Here is a 21,657-nt window from a genome sequence, read left to right as displayed (position 1 = left end):
AATGTGTGTCGTTTGCTACTACAAGAAAAGGATTATAGTAAGTAGTGTGTGTCGTCTGCTACTACAAGGGATGGAGTAGGGTAAGTAGTATGTGTCGTCTTCTACTACAAGGGGTGGAGTTGGGTGAGAAGTGTGTGTCGTCTGCTATAACAAGGGAAGGAGTAGTGTAAGTTGTGTGTGTCGTCTGCTACTACAAGGGAAGGAGTAGGGTAGGTAACGTGTGTCGTCTGCTACTACAAGGGATGGAGTAGGGTAAGTAATGTGTGTCGTCTGCTAGTACAAGGGAAGGAATAGGGTAAGTAACGTGTGTCGTCTGCTACTACAAGGGATTGAGTAGGATAAATAGTGTGTGTCGTTTGCTACTACAAGAAAAGGATTATGGTAAGTAGTGTGTGTCGTCTGCTACTACAAGGGATGGAGTAGGGTAAGTAGTATGTGTCGTCTGCTACTACAAGGGGTGGAGTTGGGTAAGAAGTGTGTGTCGTCTGCTAATACAAGGGATGGAGTAGGTAAGTAAAGTATGTCGTCCGCTACTACAAGGGAAGGAGTAGGGTAGGTAGTGTGTGTCGTCTGCTACCGCAAGGGAAGGAGTAGGGTAAGTAGTATGTGTCGTCTGCTACTACAAGGGAAGGAGTATGGTCAATAGTGTGTGTCGTCTTCTACTACAAGGGAAGGAGTAGGGTAAGTAATGTGTGTCTTCTGCTAATACAAGGATGGAGTAGAGTAAGTAGTGTGTGTCGTCTTCTACTACAAGGGAAGGAGAAGGGTAAGTAGTGTTTGTCGTCTGCTACTATAAGGAATGGAGTAGGGTAATTAGCCTGTGTCGTCTGCTACAACAAGGGAAAAGGTAGGGTAAGTAGCGTGTGTCGTCTGCTTCTACAAGAGAAGGAGTAGGGTTAGTAGTTTGTTTCGTCTGCTACTACAAGGGGTGGAGTAGGGTAAGTTACGTGTGTCGTCTGCTACTACAAGGGATTGAGTAGGGTAAGTAGTGTGTGTCGTCTGCTACTACAAGAGAAGGAGTAGAGTAAGTAACGTGTGTCGTCTGCTATTACAAGGGATGGAGTAGGGTTAGTAGTATGTGTCGTCTGCTACTACACGGGAAGGGGTAGGGTAAGTAGCGTGTTTCGTCTGCTACTACAAGAGAAGGAGTAGGGTAAGTAACGTGTGTCGTCTGCTACTACAAGGGATGGAGTAGGGTAAGTAGTGTGTGTCGTCTGCTACTACAAGGGATGGAGTAGGGTAAGTAGCGTGTGTCGTCTGCTACTACAAGGGGAGGAGTATGGTAAGTAGTGTGTGTCGTCTGCTACTACAAGGGAAGGAGTAGGGTAAGTAGTGTGTGTCGTCTGCTACTACAAGGGAAGGAGTAGGGTAAGTAGTGTGTGTCGTCTGCTACTACAAGGGAAGGAGTAGGGTAAGTAGTGTGTGTCGTCTGCTACTACAAGGGAAGGAGTATGGTAAGTAGCGTGTGTCGTCTGCTACTACAAGGGAAGGAGTAGGGTAAGTAGTGTGTGTCGTCTGCTACTACAATGGAAGGAGTAGGGTAAGTAGTGTGTGTCGTCTGCTACTACAAGGGAAGTAGTATGGTAAGTAGCGTGTGTCGTCTGCTACTACAAGGGAAGGAGTAGGGTAAGTAGTGTGTGTCGTCTGCTACTACAAGGGAAGGAGTATGGTAAGTAGCGTGTGTCGTCTGCTACTACAAGGGAAGGTTTAGGGTAAGAAGTATGTGTCGTCTGCTTCTACAAGGGAAGGGGTAGGGTAAGTAGTGTGTGTCGTCTGCTACTACAAGGGAAGGAGTAGGGTAAGTAGTATATGTCGTCTGCTTCTACAAGGGAAGGGGTAGGGTAATTAGCGTGTGTCGTCTGCTACTACAAGAGATGGAGTAGGGTAAGTAGTGTGTGTCGTCTGCTACTACAAGGGATGGAGTAGGGTAAGTAGTATGTGTCGTCTGCTACTACAAGGGTTGGAGTAGGGTAAGTAGTATGTGTCGTCTGCTTCTACAAGGGAAGGGGTAGGGTAATTAGCGTGTGTCGTCTGCTACTACAAGAGATGGAGTAGGGTAAGTAGTGTGTGTCGTCTGCTACTACAAGGGATGGAGTAGGGTAAGTAGTATGTGTCGTCTGCTACTACAAGGGTTGGAGTAGGGTAAGTAGTATGTGTCGTCTGCTACTACAAGAGGTGAAGTAGGGTAAGTAGTATGTGTCGTCTGCTACTACAAGGGATGGAGTAGGGTAAGTAGCGTGTGTCGTCTGCTACAACAAGGGAAGGAGTAGGGTTATTAGTATGTGTCATCTGCTTCTACAAGTGAAGGAGTTGGGTAAGTAGCGTGTTTCGTCTGCTACAACAAGGGAAGGAGAACGGTAAGTATCGTGTGTCGTCTGCTACTACAAGGGATGGAGTAGGGTAAGTATTATATGTCGTCTGCTACTACAAGGGAAGGAGTAGGGTAAGTAGTATGTGTCGTCTGCTACTACAAGGGAAGGGGTAGGGTAAGTAGCGTGTGTCGTCTGCTACTACAAGTGAAGGGGTAGGGTAAGTAGCGTTTGCCGACTGTTACTACTGTTGGAAAGAATAGAGTAAGTAGCGTATGTCGTCTGCTACAACAAGTTTGCCGACTGTTACTACATGTAACTAAATTATTTTTATAGTCCGTCAAAAACGTTGATAATGTGAAGACGGTATGTTGTCCGCGACACACGTGTCTTAAGATTAGTAAAGGACAAGGCCTAACTTAGAAATCAAACGTCAAATAGGGGCGTGTGTATAGATGTATTTCTTCAAAAAAATGTCGTTTTTAAATCAGTGTCTATGATCAACCAATACGCAACTTATGTCTTGCAGGTTTTCAAATTGCCTAAGAGCAACAGCGCACAGTCTTCTCAGCCAGTGTCCATCAAAAAAAGCCCTTTCCCGCAGATCAACGAACCAATTTTAACAAAGTTTCCAGTTCTTCCGAAAATGACCGAGAACCCTCCGTCTTACTCGGAAGCGAACGCTTCTCGGAGCTCTCCTATGGCACCAAACTCAACGATGCAATCGGGCGTTGGTATGACTTCTGATCGACACGGCATGTTTGTTCACAGACCGTTCGATAACCGAACTATGGCTGTGAGCTACATGAGACGGCGTAGTCTTCCGAGAATTGAATCATCGTAATTGTCGAATGATCAATACAATGTTACAATCAAAACGCTGCCAGCATACAAAGAATGCTGTCGAAAATAGAACCTAGATTGAAGAATGTTATTATCATTGTATTTTGTTTTCTTGTGACTGTTATTTGTTGACGATTACCGTAAGCCTTATCGTATTATTGGCGTCTATACATAGAAAGTAAGAATTATCACTTATCCACCATTGGTACGTATTAAAACAAAGTATTATAGATGAACTGATTCAAAGGGTGAAGTAGTAACAGAAAGCTATCTCGAGACTGATTTCATAATACCAATGCATGCCTTAAACTCTGTAGTTAGAGCAAGCGTCACAATTTTATTGATTTGCATTTCTGTTTCTTAAATATTTTTCAAACTAATTGAATGCGGATAAAAAGAATTAGCGTAATCATACACTATATCGATTACCAGCGTCACTTTTCTCATTCTTTTCCGGTATTTGACCAGGCAACTTAGAAACATCAGTGTACGTTACAGTATTAAAAACGCTTTCCCTGCAATTGATTTAAAGATTATGAAAGCTAATCTTGACAACGTTCTCTTCAGGTGAGCTAACCAACATGTGTTTTGCGAACGTTGTATGCACGGCATGAACATGCTATTAGGCAAAGAGAAAGCTCATTTGTTTTCATTAGTGTCGCTAATAAAATTAAACAACCAGTAAGAAGGTTTTTTAAACGGTTGTTTACATATTTTTCAATATGCAACAACAAACAAAAGGTTTTTCAATATTTATTTAATTTTTCTGAAAAAAAACATGTTTGCTATTTGAAGGTGATTTAGCGAATATGATCAAAGATGGAAATTTGTATCGCAAACATTACATTTAATTTAGATACTGTGATATCGAAGTCGTCAACAGTTATTGAAAACTACATATGAAAAACCAACAAGTGAGCCAAACGCCCTTAGGCGTTCACATGAAACCCAGCGAAGATTAACCGTTTAAAGAATTATTCTCAAAGCTTCATTAGAGATGAAAACGGACTTGCAGCCACGTTTTTGAACAAACATTTATATATAACTCGACCCACTATACACAATTGTTTCAAGTTCTTCGAAAGTTTCCCTTGATTTGTGGGGCAAAATATGTGATTTTTACAGTGTTCTAAGGATTTACTTAGCCTTGTAAGAAAAACTGCCTCGTCATGTTTGTCAATGACCAGGAACCATATTTTACTCGCCAGAGAAATCATTTGAACACAAATTAAGAGAAACTATTGTGAAGATTGCGCAGACAAATGTGATTTGTAACAACTTTTTTCTTTACTTAATCGAGTTTTCTGTTTTGAAATACCTAGACAAAACATTGCACTTTAAAAATGTAATTGTGTATATCTACAAGTGTGTTGATCTAAACCCCTTATCTGCATGACAACAACTACACAATGACCAAAGGCCCACATGTAAACATGAGCGTTTGCTACGTATACAGCAAATAAAATTTCATCAAATTTACTACAAGGCAAACGTCACAAAACAAATGAAATACATATCTAACTATTCAGAACTCCCAATCTGATAACAGGCTCTGCTCCAAACATTAAGAAATAATTAATTAATATCCATTAGCAGATTTATGTGATTACATTATAGGACAAATTTGGTAATTTAAGCGTGAACCCAGATTAATCATCCATGAAAGCAATATTTTAATGTGCCGTTAATTAGTCAACAGAAGTAAAAGCCTGCCTTTTTCATGGATACTCTTGAAGTGATTTAATAAAAACGTTCCATAGTGTTGTTAAATACAATCATCTTTACCAGTATTCGCGTTATTGCTGTGCAAGAATGTACTATAACAATAACAGTTTAATGGGCGCACGATTATATTGCCTTTTGTGTTTATAGGATACAGCAAAACATCAGAGTTCAGTAAACACCAACTAATAAAGTCCCTGTAAACTGTAGACTTTGTAGCATGATCTGAATACTATCTAGAAATAGAAATCAGAGGCATAGCCAAGTTATTCAAGCACCCTCAAACTGAAATGAGTAGTTTTCCCTGGCAGGCAGGAGTATGTACATTCAATTTGATTGGTCAGAACATACTAAGATTTTCGGAGTGCATTGATATGCCTGTGACCTATAGCTTTGCTACATGCATATCAACATAGCAACTGATAAGTTAGTACTATTTAGCTAGCATACATATATGTACATCTATACTGCGAATATATATTTGTCGGCGAAATTATTAATAAAATAAAAATATATGTGAAATGAACGAATCAGATATAAAAAAATTAACGGCTTTTTTATGCAAATCAAGAGTGTAAACATGACAACATAATCATCCGATTTTGTTTCTGAATTACTAAAAACATTTATGAGGAAAGCATATTCATATATTTAGGAGGTTGGAAATTGCATTAAAACTGCAGGGTTCAACAATATGTTGTTGAACGTCAAACAGAGGGTCAACTGTTATCCCTAGATGTATAAAACAAACAATGACGTAAATAAACTGTATCTGAGTATGAAGTTTTGTACACATTATAAGGGAACTTACTGCGACAGCGTTTTGAATTCAATTATATGATTTATATCCTTTGATAACAGTACAGTATTGTTAAGTGTTTGTCTAAAATCCTAGTACTTAATTGTTTAAATATCAACACTGAGGCCTAATAACTGAAGATTTAAAAACCAATTCTTGCTAGTTACTTTGAGGAAAACAAAACCCGTTGACTTTTTCCACTTGTCCTATTGGACTATCAGATTCAGTTTTGACTGATTCGGACCAATATTTGTGTCGTACCGGACAATCGCACTACCGCACTATGTTGAGTCCTTTACATAAATTTATGTTCACAGCCGCAACCGCCGATTTTGCTCCATCTATACCTGTTTATGACTCAATATTTTTAAAGATACATAGTATTAATGACGCAGTGACATTTTGGGAATTTCAAACACGGATTGATACGATTATAAAGCTTCCTGATCATTCATAACATCATGATAGGCATGTAATAAACAGCGGAAATAAACAGCATTCTAAAAATGTTTTGTTTACATTGCTTTTGTCGGATAAAGGTTATCTTTGGGGGTTTTTGAATTTTTTTAGCAGATACATTCTCCTCAAAGTTTTCTACTTACACACTTTGTATTTCAAGATAACTGTTGATAAGTTGACACCTGACCGACTGTCAACTGAACAGGGTTAGATGATTTAATGTGTATAGCAAATCTCTGTGCATCCAAAAGTAGTATGTAAGTAATGACAAATCCTTCCACATTTACAACATAAATATATGCGTCGGAAATCTGTTTAATTTTGTTTATGTTGCATTTTTCCGATACTGCTGTAACCTGAGCTTACAACGTTTACGTCTTACTGCGTTCATGTTTGTACGTCTTACTGCGTTCATACTTGTAATTTACAGTATTCAGATTGGAAAGGGCATTTATTACAAATGCAATACAAGTTAGGGAATTTAAAACTGGATGCCCTAAAACAATTAATTTAATTACATACAAAACAGTGTTTAAAATATGTACATTCATATACAACAAAACATATGAGTAAATGTCAACATACAAGTTATGTACAGAATGCCATAATGGACGATAAATAATCGCCTGTTAACATACATGGCAAGAATGAAATCAGAACACTGGGTGATAAAAGACCTAAAATGGTATGTGGCGGAGGTAAGGGGGTGGTTGTTTTGAAGCGTTAACTCGGGTGCAACTGCACACGCCGAAATGTTACTGGAAAATAATTTGGAAGCATTCTGATTGGATTAACAGATCACATGGTTTTTACCTATACAATGATTGGTTGATGTCTAAGCGTGTAAGGTTACACTGCACTAATTTAGCATGGTCATTATTTTATAAATAATATTAGCGTGAGGCTGGTAACTAAATCACGCATAAATATATGGCATGAAGCTGGTGTGAACTAAATCATGCCTTTATATTATAATAATTATAAACGTGAGGCTGGTAACTAAATCTCGCATAAATATAAGGCATGAGGCTGTTAACCAAATCATGGCTTTACTTTATAAATAATAGTAAGTGTGAGGCTAGTAACTAAATCTCGCATAAATATAGGGCATGAGGCTGGAAATAAAATCACGCCTGTATTTTATAAATAATAAATAATAATAAGCGTGAGGCTGGTAGCTAAATCACGCATAAATATAAGGCATGAAGCTGGTAACAAAATCATGCCGTTATTTTATAAATAATAATAAGCGTGAAGCTGGTAACTAAATCACTCATAAAGACATTCTAGTGCATGAGGCTGGTAAATAAATCATGCCTAGATTAAATAATAATAAGCGTGAGGCTGGTACCTAAATCACGCATACATATAATACAAAGCATGAGGCTGGTAATTAAATCATGTCTTGATAAAATAATAATCAGCATAAGGCCAGTGAAATAAATCAAGCAAAAGTAAACAGATAGTTTGACAATCTAAATCAGACCTATATAAAATAGTATGACTGGCTAGCAAATTACTAGTGTGTATGTGGCATGATGCTGCTAACGAAGTCATTTATTATAATAAAATAAACCTGAGCCTGGTGACTCAATCACGAAGAGAGGTAGCTTAAGCGCGTCAAACATTGAATATCAATTAGGAAATCATACATGCCTTTTTCTGCCTATCTCACGGGTCCGATAGTCGGACCCATTCCCAATGCCAAATATACATATTTTTTCCCAATTCTACATAAAAAATCCTTTAAAAAAAAATATTTTATTTTTTTTTAGAAAAAAGTGTCTTATGACCTATGATTATTAGACTCTAGATCTCAATTTTATTTTGTTAACAACCTACAAAATATATAACCATAATTTATATGAATTTTATCCAAAATAACTGGAAATCTCCCTGCCCAAATAATGCTTTTGTCGATGAAAATTATTCCCAGTTTCGAAGATTTCGCGACTCGAAAAATCCCAATTTTGCTAGGTACTTTTTCCCAAAAAAGACAGAAAAAGGCCTGTCATATCTGTAAGTTCTGAGCTCAGCTGCTGAGGATGCGTTTCATGGCGGCGACCACTGCTGCTCGGATGTATATATACAGCTGGTGTTGTCCCCGGTCGGATAGTGGAATCCATCTTTAATTTTGCAGTTTCTTTCTTTGGAACAAATTGCCCAAACCCCTTTTAAACGCCACAGGCAAGCTCTGCTGTCTGTCACCAATTTCATACGTTCAGAAAGTAGAAAATTTAGACTTTCCACCCAGGTTTTCAATTTTATTTGCCACAGAAATAATTGAACACGACGAGTCATAAATGTCGTTTGTGCCAATAATCAGCACAACAATTTCCGGTTTGAAGTCAGAAATAACGGTTAAACGATCGTGTAGTGTGTCGACGCGAGCACCGGAGAATCCAGAGTATTGAACTAAAGGGTGTCCCTGAAGATTTAAGTCAAAACGTAGAGTGGTGTCATGCCGGATGAAATCCTTAAGGTTATTCACAAACGGATGACCGAACAGCTGTACTTTTAGAGTACTGGGTGCAGCCATGTTTGATCACGCGATGACGTCACTAAATTGCGTGAGAACTGGGTTTCTTTGTTTCCCAGAAAATTGTATGAATTATGAATCCAACGTAGAGCAAGGTCGCCGCAGATGAAATGCAACGATTTACTTATAACTTAAGAAGCCTGCGTGCGTGCGTGCGTGTGCGTGTTTTTGTGGGTGTGCGTGTGTGTGTGTGAGTGTGTGTGTGCGTGCGTGCCTGCGTGCCTGCGTGCGTGCGTGCGTGCGTGCGTGTGTGTGTGTGTGTGTGTGCGTGCGTGCGTGCGTGCGTGTGTGTGCGTGTGTACTACAGTGGATATACATTATGCGTGCTTTGTATTAATATCAACAATGAACTTAACTATAAACGACATGTTGAACCACTTGAAAGTGGCAACATGTAAAAGAAAGTACGTGTACATTTATTTCATAATAAAATGTACAAAAATGACAAACTAATAAACGTTTTAAAATAATTGTTTCTTAAAGCACGTTATACAATAAATACCTAGTTTCCTTAGCGTCCCTTTATTATTTTTGCTCAAATTTTTGAATGTGCATACTTGTTATTTAAAGAGTCATTTTGGAAACAAATATAAACTGTAGAGTTTACAAATATATAATTTGATGTACATTTTTTTTTAAGAATACTGTTTTATTTATGTAGATATGCTCTGTGGGCGGCCGCTGTAATAAACAATTAAGACCAGTACATGCATATTGAGAATACTTTTTTTGCGTTAACAATTCAATATTATGTGTTAAAAACCTCTCCAATATGTTTATAATTGATGCATTTTATGAACTTGCCTCGAAAGCATGATTTATATATGACATACGCTGTGTTTTGTTCCATAAAAACCATGACAGTTGATGCTCCGGCTGACATCTAGTTTACTCCATAATATTTATCCCATTTTCAACGCGACATTGACGGTATAACACCTTATGGAATATACTAGCCAGTATTCAACACTGTGGGATATACCTGTCACGTGCACGGACTACTTTTTACTTTACCACTGAATGATTTTTCATTATTAATAAAGTCGAGAAATCTTTAGCTTCAAAATTATACGACCTTCAACCTTTAAATCTAGTCATATGACATAATTTTCCGCCATCCGTATAATGAATCAGCTGATTGATGGCGTCATAAAATGACACTTATTCTCCAAAAAAATTTGACGATTTATTATAAACGCGACTTATTTCACATGTACATGTACTGTATATCGACATACGGTATTTGAATTGTCACATTTTCCTTATTTCGTGTAATGTGCATTGTTTATAATCCATGCATATACTTTTGACATTTAAGAATGTACAACAAGCCATACAAATATCGCACAATTCATGAATAATCAGCAATATTTGCTATCCGATTTATTCACGTTAAGCATAGAGCTGTGTAAAGTATAAGATGGTAAAAATAGCACCACACTGGAATTCGGAACGTCCCATTTTGTACACGGGTATTATCCACTGATTTTTCTGTTGTGTAATTGAATGTTTTCCATTCTTTGTGTATTTATATATTAAATTGTTTTCTTGTACACAATAAGGGCATTTATCATAGACAAATAACAGTGTGCAAGTTAAAACATAATTATGTTTGTATGCAGAAATCTGCAAATGCATCCGAGTTTACCAACGGCTATTATTTGATAAACTGCCCCGGTTCATTTTAACAGCAGTAATGTACATAGAGTACATGACGTAGCGTGTGACGAATAAGAAAGTTTATCGAGTTCATAAATTCATTTGAAAATAGTGATAGGATGGCATAAGGGTCTTTATTTAACTATGCTAAAATAATTATTAAAGACCATAGATGCAAAATCGCCAATTATTGAGTTAAATGGATTATTAGATGGATTTTAAAGGATAATTAAAGGTAAGATACTAGTTCGAACGTGTTTTGGTTTTTGTTTGTACTTTTGTCGTTCCCTTTTCTCGGGGAAATGATTTTAACATTGGTGCATTGGATCACACACGGCATACCCATAACATTATATAAAAAAATACGTTCTGCGCGTCCTTACATTCGTCGTCCGAATTCGGAAAACGTATTGCCCTGCATATTAAGTCAAATAAAGTGTCAGTCGCTGCAATTGTCTGTTTACTCGTCGATAGTGTACATGTAAAATCTATGTTGACATTGACATCATTTTGTCAGGAGCAATCGCCGCCATATTGGATTTTGATCATTTTCTTTTGAAAATAAAATGAATTATAGTAAAGTAAAATTTTCTTTTCGCGGTCGTAATGTGTTACAATTCGCATGCTGCGTAAAATTGATTCGAGGCATATCATTTATGGTGATATTTTTACTAGTTTTACAGTTTGTGTGTTAATTTTTTAAAGACTATTTTGCGTACCAGAACGAATACATTTATATCACTACGCATGGTTACATTCGTTAGATTTTAAGCGATTTTTAAGAATGAATTAAAATAATTGTTAGGCTAAGGTTATTTGATCTAGTTATGTTAAATGTCACGTTGAAAAAAAAATCAAATGGGATAAATAGAATACTAGGATTAACGTTGAATACAGAGAAGTTTATGTTGCTCGGCTCGAACACCGAAAGCGCTCGCCAAGACTCGCGCTCCCGGCGTTCTAAGCCTCGCAACATAAACTTCTCTGTATTCAACGCTAACCTAGTATTCTCTGTATCTTAATACATTTTACAATTTGCAAAATCTTTTGTTGTAAATCATAGTGTTTTTTAACAAAATGCAAAATCGGTGTTAACGCTTAAATCAAGAATAGCAATGTCTTCGTTAAAATTGGGAATTAAGCGATCAAATTTCACATTTTGATTTGTCAGATGTTGAACTTTCAGACTATGAACTTAGCACACACATTAATCTGTTGTCCAGATGGGCCAACATCTCGTCCTAGGCCAGATATACTTCGATAAATTAATCTGTATTTTGCTTTGTTTATTAGCATATCGCATTTACTATAGTATCGATTGAACGATTCGTATTTGATATTTTAAGTTTTACGTACACATCTGTCAAAGAATCAACCCTCTTTTATTTATAAGGAAGCTCTGAGTGAGATTTTTTAAGTACATGTATAACCAAATTTGCAAAATAATGTTCATACACTGTTACATTATCGATCACCATTGACAGGGGGCCCAAGAACACACCAATAAGCCCCGTTATTCCTTCTAAAGTGTATGGTGGAAAACGCGTTCTAACGTTGTACACACTTTTTATTTTGCAAAGTTTTGTTTACAACAGCGCTTCAACAGATCTACATTTATGGCACGTGATGCAATTTTTTATTGTGCAATCCACTCCATCATAAATATTTGTTAGTTTTGATACAACTAGTCAATGTACAAAACATTGTATCGATTAATTAGATCTACGCTTCATGTTATCTATGTATGGTTGGATGGTGTTGTTGTTGATGTTGAAGACGAATTGGTACCCACCACATGGTCAAACTGCTTTCTCATTTCTATCCACGTTTCTTCGCTCACTTGAAGTTTACGGGAACCAGTCACCAAATATTCACACTTTTTGCCGAGATTTTCAGTCACATTTCTGTAACAGCTGAGAGCCTTTTGCCCATCAAGCATATGGTCAGTTCTTTTCATGTCGCTGTACTTTATTCCAGGCACGTGGCCAGGAGCCAACCCATAAAGGTAAACGTCGTCAACCCAGAAAAATGGCGTCATCGTGGCTGCTCTGTAAATTGCCGGTATAACGTCATTAGTGTACAGAACCATAAAACCACTGCAATACTCCGGATACGCTGTCTTTCCCCGAAAATGGTTTTCGTTCACATGCCACTTACTATTCTTTTCCCGGATAATCGACATCGTACCGGCGTAAACATGATTACAAAATATTTGTTTCGTTTTGTTGTGAAAATTCGGTAGCACGCGAGTGAACAATTGAAACATATTTACAACTATGTCGTCGTCAGTTTTTAAAATAAATTTCGCGTTTCTACATCGTTCGGTGATCCACCTGTACGCCATGACGCCCTTGTGAGTGAGGTTCCGGTAGGCGTCCCGGAAGTTCCCTTGCAGCATGTCGCGGTAGTCCTTAAACTCGGCTTCCATCTTTTCCTGTAGCGTTGCATCCTCCACACGCCCAAGCAGGAAGAGAACTCTGGACACTCCAATCTTACGGTAGTAAGTGTCGTTCGCCCATGTCCTGCGTATCGCCAGCCGCATCTCGAAGTGGTCCGGCGCCGTATGCACTATTATAAGCACTGACAGATTTTTCACTTCTGAACACAAAGTTGGATTTTCAAATACATATTTTCCATTGAATATTGGATATTTTTCACCAGATGACGCATTTATGAGCTTATCAAGTTCGATGTCTGGCGATATCGCCATAAGTTCTGGTGACAACGTTGAAGTTTTGGGTTGCCCGATGTTCGTAACCGTCACTTTGGGAGATTTTGTAATTAATATTTGCTGGATCTCGAGCCTTTTCCATTTAATGTTCTGTCTCTGAAGATGACTGGTATAGTGAAGACCAAAAACGAGGAATACGAGGACTATTACTAGAGCTGACACGGCAATTGCCTTTAAGACTCGCAAACTTATATTGAACAAGTGGCGTAGGACTTGCGGTCTATCAAGTGCCGTCCTCCTCTCCGGATCGACGCGTTGTTGCTTCATTTGGCGGCACGTAACGTATCTGCAAAATATTCCATAACGTCGTTAATATCACATATCGAGGTATTTTAATTTCAAATTTCGTTCAACCACTATTGTTAGTTCAACAGGTTCTTTTGTCGATTCTTAAGTAGAAACTTGGTCTATTCTGCTGCTTAAGTTAAAATAGGGTCTTGTGTGCTTCTGATGTTTTTGATGCTTCATGGGTTTGGTAAGTATTTTGTCACAATTTGTTCATAGCCACAAGAACGGAGCTCAGTGATGTGTAAAGAAAACGAATATGTTTTGTTTTCAGCTATGTGAACGAACGCCTTTTATCTGCACGACGGGAGATTAAATACTGATTAATTTTTAAAGACTTTTTTGTTGTGAGAAGACGAAAAGGACGCCATTTTGTATAGTTTGAAACTAAATAGCTGAATAATGTTAAACACGATCGTATAGCAGATGACAATGCATCTATTTAAAATTGCAGTTAAAATGTAATATTCGTCTGTAACTACCTTATTATTTCAATCATGTTACCAACGCATTTAAGCAGTTTGTTATATGTTATATGACAGACAGACAGACGGACAGACGGACAGACGGACGGACGGAAAGACGGACGGACAGACGGACAGACGGACTGACGGACAGACAGACAGACAGACAGACAGACAGACAGACAGACAGACAGACAGACAGACAGACAGACAGACAGACAGACAGACAGACAGACAGACAGACAGACAGACAGACAGACAGACAGACAGAGACAGACAGACAGACAGACAGACAGACAGAGACAGACAGACAGACAGACAGACAGACAGACAGACAGACAGACAGAGACAGACAGACAGACAGACAGAGACAGACAGACAGACAGACAGACAGACAGACAGACAGACAGACAGACAGACAGACAGACAGACAGACAGACAGACAGACAGACAGACAGACAGACAGACAGACAGACAGACAGACAATTCAGACTTATACACAAGTACGGCGTCTTCATACTTAAGTATACACAAAGTATACCACGATGATAAACAGTTACCTACACAAACGTATGTAATTATAGACGATAGAAAAACGATTCTAAAATCGCTTTAGTCCAGGAACCTGAGCTTTTTACACCTAATATAATATGTGGCATGGATGAACAGCAAAACAAACAGTGAAGATTTATTTAGTTGTAATTATGATGTTTACTTTTACGACACATTGATATGAACATGGTGCGTGACATATTATAAAGGGTGATTCACATCAATAGTTTACTGGGCACATTGATAACTACAAACACACAACGAAAAGTTTAACAGAAGTTATAAAAAAAGTTTACAATTTTGGTATGTTTGTTAAATGCAGCCTTCTCAATGAAGATTAAATTATATTGCTTTCAAAAATATGTTAGCAGCCACGGTAAATAAGGATTTAAAAATGAGCGACACTATGTGTAAGGGAAAGAGGGAGAGGTTGCAGTAGCACGTGTGTATTAAGGCGTTTTTAATCTTTTTTCAATTACATAATTTACTAGCATGCAATCATTTATATCTACGTACAGAAGTGTTCATTTTGATAATACGTGTGTATATATGCAATGGATATTTCCGATATGACTTTTATTTAACTTATAAAAATGAACTATAACGTGTATATAAAACAAGAGCATCGCATAACGGGTGCCAACGCTCGGCTGCGGGTGCATTTTTGAATAAATGAAAGCTTGTCAGATTTTTTTAGGTCACAGTAACCTTGACCTTTGACCTTGTGACCCAAATATGGGTGTGGCGTGGATAACTCATCAAAGTGCAGCTACATATGAAGTTTCAAAGTTGTAGGTGGAAACACTTTGATTTTAGAGCCAATGTTCAAAACCTTGACAAAATGTTAAGATTTAAGCTCGACGCGGACGGCGGACACGACACAACGACGGACACGACACGACAAGCTGGCTTTAACAATACCTCGGTTTTTCTCCGAAAACAGCCGAGTTAATAAGCAATAGACTACATAAACACATGGCAAGCGGCTACTATCAAGAGAAACAAGAACGCCAACAGTTGTTTCATTGTTTAGCAGGGTGATGTACACAGAATATGACATCAAATCTACACCCAACCAGATGCATATTTTTCACTGTAGTTTTGCAAAACCAGAATAATTTCATTTTTTAATAGGTTAAACAGCCTACATATGCTAACGATACTATACTTGACTTTTTAAATCTTAACCCAACAACAAAATATATTTTTCTTTTCAAAAGGAAATAAACAGAAAACCATAAATTCACTTGACAATATCGTATGCGTCTGTTCCGGTAATTAACTTTCTGAAATATCGCTTGAAACCAAATACCCGTTAAAATATTCTACAATGAAAAGTGATGCCGGACTTTAGGCTACACCTTGCTACATTAAGGTGAACATATACGTTTTATCATTTGAACAATCTTAAAGAGATGGGACAGTTACAGCGAAATAATCTTGCAAACTAATGACCGATTTAAATATTTTACTGACATTTTATACAATAGTTTTGCAGTAGATGCATTAATAACATAACAAAATAGGGCAAATATGTGAAAGCCTCTTAAACAAAGAAAGAGGAGTATGTTTATTTTAAATGATATTTTATCTAATTTAAATGTATAATGCATTTCTATTCAAAATAAGCAAAGCGCAAACAATATAAAATTACGCTTTCCAATTTAGATTTAGTTCTCGAGGTCCATTGCTTAACGGAGTATTCTATTATGATACTTTTAAGACACTGAACATAATGCTGTTTGTAAAATATCACATTAAATAACGAAAACAATTAGTAAGGTCTCCATTTGCTTGCCCAAGTTTAAATTGCATAATAGATGTCAGATTATGAGAGGATCACACGCATATTCTCTATGTAGTCGTTTATCGCAAAACGCAACAAAAACTCCACGTCGATCTGGTGAATGACACATACAAATTATATACGTACCAAGACTGCAAATCGTTTGTTTGTTATTGTACTATAAACAACGATAAATCGAGCACGAGACCTTGTTTGTAAGAAGTTTAATATTTAAAAACATGCCAACACTGACATCATGCAAAACTATTCGATTTAAATAAATAGTACGAATAAATAAAAGGGATACAAACATACATACACTTTTGAACAGTTATATCCGTCTATACGTGTGCTTACGTACTTATTCAAAAAACATAAATTGATCAGGTTATCCTTCAGTAAACTTCCGCCATCGAACGCGGGCGTAACAAGACTGGGTGAAATGGGTTGTTGAAGCCCACAATGGTATAAAGGATATTGTGTTTGCCTTGCGACTTTGAGATCCCGCGTTGAATCCCGTCACAACGGAAACTTTCACATAAAATTCTCAAGAAAAAGAACACGAGAGTGTTCCGTTTTTTTACCAAAGGCTTTCGATACAATTAGTAAATTAACCCATTGATCCCTAGCGTCTAGACAAAAGGCCTTGGCAAACAGCGAAGTCCTAGATGAGACGCCGCATGATTCGGCGTCTCATCGGGGTCTGCGCTGTTTGCTTAAAGGAATTTCTGTAAGAAATATTCTTAATATAGAAATAAATATACAAGGCATCCCTAATTTTGGAAATAAATTGACCCAATTTAGAAGGGTGGGCGAGTCCACTAGGCATAAATGGGTTAAACTAATATAAATGATGACTGACACAGAGGGTATAGAGTCAAAAGGGTTTTCTGAGTGAGAGAAGAGTGTTGATTTAAGTGAGTGCAAAATTAAAACAGAAAAGACGGAAAATACAAAGACCCATTTAGGAAGCTTTATTGGATTATCACAATTTGAATATGGCTATGAACATTGGTTGTTTATGTAGTCGTTTTTCGTTTACTTCCGAGAGCATAATTACTGCTATCAAGCATAGGCTCTGTGCCACAGATTGTGTTGCTTCGACTTTATAACAGCAATGTATAAATGAGCAGCGTTCTGGAAGAACTGGGCTTAATGCATGTACTTAAAGTGTCGTCCCAGATTAGCCTGCGCAGTCCGCACAGGCTTATCAGGGACGACACTTTCCGCCTTAACAAGATTTTCTGTAAGAAGGGACTTCCTTTAAACGAAAAATACATACAAGCGGAAAGTGTTGTCCCTGATTAGCCTGTGCAGAAAATGTACGCACATGCATTAAGCCCAATTTTCTCAGAACAAGACACAAATATATTATATAACAAAACCAGTCACACGTACACGGCTCTACCCCTGGCGTGTACCGAATTTTACCCCAAAGCTTTAAAGAAAAGCTTCATATTTCAGTAGATGATTGTTTAAGCCATAAGTTATGCGTTTCAACGCATCAAACCAAAGATCCAATTTCGAGTGTCACGAATGGGTACACAGCAGAATGTAATTGTATAGTGTATTCAAGAGTCATTCAAACTGGAATGAATAGCCCGGTTAATACGAAATACATTGGGTATCTCTTGATCTCTAAATTTAACAACAGCAATAAAAGGTGTGTTTTGACCCACAAAGTCAATTGGTTAACAGTCATGAAGTCAGTATTGTCGAATTCTTGTTGCGTTCGACTGTATGACACACCTTTATAAATATATAATAGTTGCGTTAAATAAAACACCAACTTCCTTAACACAATAAATATGCGTGTAAAAGTTGCATCTTTTTAACCTATGCGGGATGCCGGACGTTTTATTCGGGACGGTTTTGGGATGTTTTACAAACTTTCGTCAATAATTCGGGATATTCCGGAACAAATTCATAGGCATATGCACAAGGCTTCTATATGTTTAAACCGTTCCGAGCGGATCATGGATGGATACATCAGTAATTCCGGATTCCTCTGATCCGTGGAGGTTTGTGATTTTTTAGCGACGACGGTCTTCCAAAGACCCACAACCCGGTGACAGCACGGTATGCATAACCCGTACCAATACGGATAAATCCGGCGGCAACACGCATCAACGCAGCGCACACACTGGACAATCCCTTCAGCGCCCCGTGCTATTAAGGACCAGCAGAGACACGGACAGCCCCGGATAAACACGGATCATCACGGCATCTAATTGAACCATTCCGGACCTACACAACTATGGAAGGGAAAGACCGCAAATATTATTTATAACCAGAAATGTTGCACTTGTTGAGCATTCAGCTGATATGTTCCATGTTGCAATTACAGACTTTACATACATGTCAGATGATATCTGTTCAAATAAACAATGTTTGATATTTAATGTTTCAATTTTCATCAATGTTTATTTTGAAGGTGGAGACACCTCAAATGTTCATCTTGTGCATTGTCCAATTAAAACTGTTCAATGAATAAAAAAAAATAATGTTCAAAATGTAAAATATACATTTACTATTATTTTTAAATCGCATACACAACGAACAAAACTTTGTCACAGCTCTAACGCTTCTTTACGAAGGTGAATGCTTAAGTATACAAATTTGCAACAGTAACTTTAACGAACTGCCGATTTCCACCGTGAGCATGTAAACACGTCTAGATTAGTCATCGCGTATCTTTAAACCTTGCAATGTTACAAGTTGACATTTGAACAGTTGGAAAGTCTGCATGCAATCTACACGCGGTGGGAGCGACACAAATATTTTTCTCCTTAGCCAGGAACCAATGCCTCGCTTACGGGCCGGGCACCAATGTAAATGATTCTTCTGGTGCACTGGTGTTGGGCGCGTGGCTAAGTCACTTTAACACTATCAATATGTCATAAAACAACATTTTTCATCATTTCGACCAAAAATATTTTTTCTGATTTAATATATATACACAAGGTAGGTATCTCTTGCCACAGGAAAATCACCTACATCAAAGACATGTAGAATACAAATGTATTTAATTGGTCTTTGCCTACATCAACATTGTTAAGCCATTAAGTGCCTAAAAGGCGGTCGATTTTCATGAACTATGTACCGTTTTGTTGAGAAAGGCTGTCGCGTGACGAAAAATGACCACGATCGGCTACTTGCCAACATAAAGTGCAATTAAACAATTCTCAACTCGTAGAAAGGCTAGGTCGGGTTTCGTCTGACCGAACGTTCAGTGCCGATTTTTACAAGAGTAAAAGTTTCGAAATATCCCAGCTACCGAACGTAATCCACATAAGTACAATAAACAAAATTCGAGTTTATCAACTTACAACACAGATTTGTCCTTTAGTTTGCGTTATAACGTCGAAATTGTTGTAAAAAAGGAAATTGTTTATCGGCTATTTCGAGTCCAGCTCCATGTCGATCAGACGCTTAAGTGTTTAAGTGACTTAGCCACGCGCCAAACACCTGTGGCTGCTAATAATGACAATTTGCACCCTTACACCGGTTGACTTGAAAATGCGTTGTAAAACGTTGAATAGTGATTCGTCAACTTTTATCCTGTACAATTGTATAGTGTACACTTGTTAGATGCTGACTAGTAGCAGATTACTAAAACCGATCGTACAACTTAGAAAATATTCAACATGCTAATGTAGTTTCTCATCAACTTACTTTCAGATGGATCTATTATCTTTTATTTATTCTTATGACTACAATATTAGGTATATGAAGATGTAGACTTTATATATACAATATCTTCATTTTCATTTTCAGATCTGTAGTTGAAGAAGTTACATGTTTGTTTTTAAACATTTTAACATTTTGTAGAATCGGAAGAGACATCATTTTACACTTTACAATTGTACAAAACAGATATTAGAATGTTGCATTTTAAAAATTCTCTTTTAAACAAAATGATGAATAATATTGGCAATCTTTCCCTTCCATACACGACAACGACACGGACAATCACGGCAACGACACGGACAATCAAGACAACGACACGGACAATCAAGACAACAACACGGACAATCACGACAACGACACGGACAATCACGGCAGCGATACGAACAAATCACGATATGCCTCGGACCGATAATAACTTGCATAGAAGCAGGTTGATTTTCGATGTTTCCATCATTCTGTAATTGTATCTCAAAAGTGTAACCTCGTATTTCATGTACACATCTAAAACGTCAAAAGTAAGCTAAAATGGATCGTATGGCAAAATGGGCCTTTCAGTGCCAAAACATAGCCATGAGCAGCATTCGCTACCGATGAAAATAATCAGCAACACAAAGGAACACGCTCGAAGTCGAGATCGAAATTGCCATCACCTTCAACAGTAGATCATCAATCATCAGCGCTCACTTGGAATGTGACAGGTTTTTTTCTTACAGAAAGGTTTTATGAGCCATTTCTTCAAAGCGAATGCGTTATCCGCAGTATTGTAGGATGGCTTTGATTTGTCGTCGTTTGGTAAAGATTCAGGATTAGATCGAAACTCAGCTGTCGATGGTTTACTTTAGCACACTGTTGTTGAACACTAAAGCATAATCGGATGATCCATAGCTCCGTACATCCGCCTAATTTGGTCATGAGTTTTATGGAAATACTGTATGTGTGGTACAAGAAGCCACCGCTCCGAGGAAACTGATAATGGTGTGCGCCCAAGGAACTCACACAGTTGTGGAGCTACCAGCGGTCACCGAATTGCTTGGCAATTATCTTGTCTGGTTTTATATGAAAATCCACCGTTATCCACGTTATTCCGTTTTCCTCCGTGATACTCTGTGATGTCACCGTATTTGCACAATTAAGGTCCTTGTAAGCACTCTGTCTATCCGGTAGTTCCCATGCTATCGGAGGTCTTCCGTGATAGTTCGTGTATCCGCCAAGTTTTCACCATATTTGCGCCGCCATCCGTCGTAGTGGCCCAAAGCTGATTCGTAATGGTAACGATACAATCAAACTGTACCGGCGTGTTCCGTGTTACCGCCGCGAAGGGTCCTGAGACAACTGAGTACAACTGCCGTCAACGTCCTTAAAGTTCCGGGATCTGAAATTTGTTCCCGGACTGGAACTTGTTCGTTTATACATGCGAATAAAAACCTAAAAAACGCAATTTGATCATCTGGAAACTGATTTAATATCGTTGTGAACGGCGTCTTTTAAAAAATTAGGCTGATGATTTTTGTTCAGTAACCAATATATTGATTAATATTTGTGATTTTTGATGTTTTTTGAAGGCGCAATCACATATATAGAGTACCGCTTATCTACATGACGCATCGGCATATCACATTCGTATATGACGTCAAAAGCCTTATGTTATCTACTACGAACGGTATCTAATAGCAACCGATAACAGATATGTACTGTAATATCGTATATAATCCCCGATTATCTGATCGGCTACGTTTCGGTATTCAATCAACAACGCATCGTCAACTCTTTCAACATTTTATTCTGAGTAGTCAATAACTGGCTGGTCTGTAATGGGGTG

General features: G+C 37.9%; 1 protein-coding gene across 2 annotated transcripts in view; it reads right to left on the bottom strand.

The window, feature by feature from the left end:
- Positions 1–11,734: 11,734 nt before the first annotated feature.
- The window catches only part of LOC127833814 (lactosylceramide 1,3-N-acetyl-beta-D-glucosaminyltransferase-like), a 71,659-nt gene continuing 61,736 nt past the window's right edge, over positions 11,735–21,657 (bottom strand). Inside the window, exons 2-3 of one of the 2 annotated variants that reach the window (XM_052359289.1) lie at positions 16,468–18,395; positions 11,735–13,347 (exon numbers count right to left, since the gene is read on the bottom strand). In XM_052359289.1, coding sequence (XP_052215249.1) covers positions 12,069–13,328 — 1,260 coding nt within the window. In that variant the 5' untranslated portion in view covers positions 13,329–13,347; positions 16,468–18,395 and the 3' untranslated portion in view covers positions 11,735–12,068. Of the gene's footprint in view, positions 13,348–16,467; positions 21,397–21,657 lie in introns of those variants that run through there. The other variant, XM_052359288.1, reaches the window with a different exon arrangement.

The sequence above is a fragment of the Dreissena polymorpha genome, chromosome 6 (assembly GCF_020536995.1).
Source record: "Dreissena polymorpha isolate Duluth1 chromosome 6, UMN_Dpol_1.0, whole genome shotgun sequence".
Lineage (NCBI taxonomy): Eukaryota > Metazoa > Mollusca > Bivalvia > Myida > Dreissenidae > Dreissena > Dreissena polymorpha.
The sequence above is the reverse complement of the archived record's forward strand: the minus strand, read 5'-3'. Positions and strand labels throughout refer to the sequence as shown.